General features: G+C 31.7%; 1 protein-coding gene across 1 annotated transcript; it reads right to left on the bottom strand.

Moving 5' to 3' along the window:
- Window positions 1-891: 891 nt before the first annotated feature.
- LOC132308545 (photosystem II CP47 reaction center protein-like) lies at window positions 892-1,636 on the bottom strand. The gene has a single exon (XM_059806652.1). It carries the CDS (start codon window positions 1,559-1,561, stop codon window positions 1,022-1,024), a length of 540 nt encoding a protein of 179 aa, XP_059662635.1. The 5' UTR covers window positions 1,562-1,636; the 3' UTR covers window positions 892-1,021.
- Window positions 1,637-4,581: the final 2,945 nt, after the last annotated feature.

Genomic DNA, 4,581 nt, shown 5'->3' with positions numbered 1-4,581 from the left:
ATACTATAATAAATATCCGACGAAGCAGAACCATCTCTATCAAGATGACAGACCCATTCTCTGTACTATCAATAGGATCAATTATAACAAGTCACACACTCATATTCCGGAAATACAGAAACAAAGAAATTCCGCGGTCGAACTACCAAAATAAAATGGACTAGAAATCCGAGCTCTAAATGATTTCTTTTGTATTGAAAAGCCAGGGCTTCGGAGTTCTTGTGGATCTAATTCATTGAAATTCCATCCAATAAAACGGAAGAATTATAAATCTCCAAAATAATAGATAGAAATACCGCAAATAGAGCCATTGCAACACCCATCAAAGGAGTCGTTCCCCATCCAGGAGCTACTTTACCATATTCCGAATTCAATGGTTTCAATAAACTCCCCACAGTAGTTCGTCTTGGACCAGATCTAGAACTACCCTCAACAGTTTGTGTAGCCATAAATCCTACTGTATTCATTGAGATCTGTTGACTTTGTATACTATTCTGTTGTAAATAAACGATCTTATCATAGATCTATTTTGGTCTTGAAATTATATAATAATGGAAACAGCAACCCTAGTCGCCATCTTTATATCTGGTTTACTTGTAAGTTTTACTGGGTACGCCTTATATACCGCTTTTGGGCAGCCTTCTCAACAACTAAGAGATCCATTCGAGGAACATGGGGACTAGTTGAAGTAATGAGCCTTCCAATATTGGGAAGGCTCATTACTTCAATTGAGATAATGAAAAATCATTTCATCTTTTTAGTTGGAACTTTAGGCGGTTCTCGAAAAAAGATAGCGAAAAAAATTATCCCTAGAGTCGAGACTAAGAGGAATGTATAAACCAATGCTTCCATAGATTTGATCGTGGTTTACAATTATAGCTTCCATACATGTTTCTTTTTATTTTATTGGGGATCATCTACCGGATAAAGAAAGGCGGTGATTCAAATCAAGCTTTCTCTGGGACCCTATGCCAAATCACAAAAAGAAAATAGAGGCGAAAACTACCAGAGAAATGTTGTATCAGACTACTTGTCTTCGTGTAGTTGGATCTCCAAGTTTTTGGAATGCTCCAAATTCCACTTGAGCATCCAAATCTGGATCAATACCAGCAAAAACATCCCTGAACAAGGTTCGAGCACCATGCCAAATGTGGCCGAAGAAGAAGAGCAGAGCAAATGAAGCATGCCCAAAAGTAAACCAACCCCTTGGACTGCTACGAAAAACACCATCGGATTTCAAAGTAGCACGATCTAATTCAAAATTTTCACCTAATTGAGCGCGTCTAGCATATTTTTTCACAGTAGCAGGATCACTATAACTGACTCCATTGAGTTCGCCACCGTAGAACTCAATAGTTACGCCTACTTGTTCGACACTATACTTCGATTCTGCCCTTCTAAAAGGAACATCGGCTCTAACAATTCCGTCTCCGTCTACCAAAACGACTGGAAATGTTTCAAAAAAGGTAGGCATACGGCGTGCAAAAAGTTCACGTCCTTCTTTATCTCTAAAGACGGGGTGTCCTAACCATCCAACTGCTATTCCATCCCCGTTATCCATTGAGCCTGCCCGGAATAATCCCCCCTTTGCTGGATTATTGCCGATGTAATCATAAAAAGCCAATTTTTCGGGAATTTTAGTCAATATTGCCCTAACTTCTCCGAACCACTCTTTTAAAATACACGGAAAGAGTTTTGGGAGGATTAATGAAACTTTTTAAATGACAAGTGTACCCTTTATATTATCTCATAACAAATTATAATTCCAATCGTATCCCTATAAAAAAACCCCTTAATTCTATTTCCAAACCCTAGTCTCAAAAAAACTCACATCGGTGTTCTTTGGCAACATATCCCTTCATACTCACAAGAACGATCCATCAAGCATTCAACCAGAGAAAAAAATTGAAGAAGATTATTGCGAGAGATAACTGGTGGCTTTGCTCCTTTAATTTTCCAATTTATCATTTGACCTTGGTATTTCTTCTCTTGCCTATTTTTTCTTCTTTTTTTTTTCTCCCTATTTTCTCTAAATATTTTCAAAACTCCCCGATGAACAATCACTGGTTTTCATAGGAGTAATCACCATATTTTAACGCTGCATCCTACCGTCACAAATCTTTAGATTTTTTTCACCTTCAAATTGAATTACCTTTTGTTGCAACAATGAATTCCAGTTATTTACCCAAAAATAAAGTTATTTTTTTAATCAGATTAATTCATCCGCATAGCATTTTTTTTATTAGATTAATTCACCGTCATAGATCTTCCCTACATTGCAATTTAACGTTGAGCGTAGCAATATTTTTCTTTCTTCTTTTTCATTAATTTCCTTATAAAATAATTAAGTTAATATAATTAAGTTTGTAATTATAAGGAAACAACAATATTATTCTAGGAAAGTCATAAAGCATGAGATTAATTATTTTCTTTTTGGAAGAAAAATTAGAAACCTTCAAATTTTATTATTCTAATTATTATATTTTGGTAGAATCAAAATGTTCAATTACAAAATTTTCTAAATGGTTAAATAGTTTTTTGCAATATCTTAATTGTTATTCTTTTTATTATTATTAGTATTATTAATTATTATGTTGCATATGGCATGTTGTGGATAAATTTGATTAAACTGAGTGGTTTATTTGTATGTCTTTACAAAAAGAGTTACAAAAAAAACATGTTAAACAATAATTTAAAAAAATACTCTATCTAAGGGTAAAATAATTATTTCAGTAGTAGAAGAGCTTCCGTAAATATTTTGCCAAACAGATCGAAAAACTCTTCTACCATTAAAAGCTATTCCAAAATATATTTTCCAAATACTGACAAATAAGCTAAATAGAAGGGATAACTTTTGCTTTTCTTTTTCTTCTGCGTAAAAGCGGAAGCAAAAGCTATGCCAAACGAGTAATGACTTCAAAATTTTGAGTCCAAAAGTGAAGTATTTAACTCATTAGAGTTGACATGACTTTTAAGAAAAAAGAAAAAAAAACATTTGGTTAATTAAAAAAAAAATAGAAATATATTGAAAAATTAATAAGAATCCTAAATAACAAGAAAGGCATTTCAAAATCAAAACATTTTTTTTTGGCTATAAATTCTTTTAATTATTCTAAATACTACTTCATTCATCCCAAATTAAGTGTCCCTTTTTTAGAACTTAACTTTTTAAGAAGTGATTTTCATTCATCCTAAATTAAGTGTCCCTTTTTTAGAACTTAACTTTTTAAGAAGTGATTTTTAATATATTTTTTTATAATATTGATAGTGAATGGATTATCAAATCTATCCATTTGACATTGAGGCTAGGTTTGTTTTCGCGTAAAATATTTTTTTTGATTTTTCTCTTTTTACCTTTGTAAGGTAATGTATATATATATAATTTTTTTGGTGTTTGGAAAAAGTCTAAGTTGAGCCGTTGAGGCCGAGTCTGTCGACCGAAACGTATAAAATAACTTGTTGAAAATTGATAGATAAGTTATTTTTGTTAGTTTATAATACTTTTTTCTTCGTAATTATTTTACAACAACCAAACACCATTAAATATAAAAATATTTTCTGAAATGTATTTTACATGTAAATATAATAATAATAATAATAATTTCTTAAAGGTACCAACAGGCCCGTGACCTAGCGATACCAGACCCCTACTTCCCAAAGGGAGGCTAGGGATTCAAACCTCAGTGAAGGTGCGTGTGTGAGTAAAAAATTAAAAAAATTAAGGAAATTTTTTTTTTTAAAATTATGAAAGGTAACTTTTTGTGTAACTTATTTACATCAAAAAAATATTTATATATATATCATTTTCCTTTTGTTTAAATGCTTGAATGTGACTTTAAAAATAATTGATTTAAATATGCATAAAAGCACTATATATATATATATATAAAGAAAGGGTTGTGATCTTGGAAAAAAATATTAATAATTACCTAATATTTTCCTTATTTACAGAAAATAATCGCGTCCTATTGAACAAGGGTGCTATATTATTGGCCTTGTTTGTATTTTTCTATTCCTAAATTTGAGAGGAGGACGAAGAATATAAAAACTCTCTTTTCCTACCATTCAAACTTGGAAAAAATAAAAATAAAAATTTATGTTACTCTAATCATCCTTTTTATTTAATTAAACAAAAAAATGAGAGAGACACTTCTCTTCCCTAAAGAAGTCTCATCTATCATTTACTTGTTCCATTTCATTTATTTTTCCATTCCTCTGATAAAAAGGAGTATTAATAGTTGATTTTGAATTTTGAAAAAAATGTATAAATAAGTAGTGAAATGAGAGTACTTTTCTTTGAATTTCATCAATTGGGAATTTGGGAGAGTCTAGCAGCTTTTGTAAACTGTTACAGAACCATGACCTAGCTAGTACTTGATGGGCGGACTTACATACGATGCTTACAACTTCGATTCCGTGGTGTAATTTCTAGACCGAGTTTGTATCAGTGACTAAGGCTAGGCATCAATAAGTAACCCCAACCCCATTTTAACAGATGCAGATCATAATTTAAGCCCTTAAATTGTTTTCAGTTCCGGTGAATTACGAGAGCCTATTCCATTCCAGACATGAAGTACAGAT

This window comes from Cornus florida, unplaced genomic scaffold (genome assembly GCF_030987335.1).
Source record: "Cornus florida cultivar Cherokee Brave unplaced genomic scaffold, ASM3098733v1 CherokeeBrave_3.0.0_Hap2_Chr05, whole genome shotgun sequence".
NCBI classification, from domain to species: domain Eukaryota; kingdom Viridiplantae; phylum Streptophyta; class Magnoliopsida; order Cornales; family Cornaceae; genus Cornus; species Cornus florida.
The sequence above is the reverse complement of the archived record's forward strand: the minus strand, read 5'-3'. Positions and strand labels throughout refer to the sequence as shown.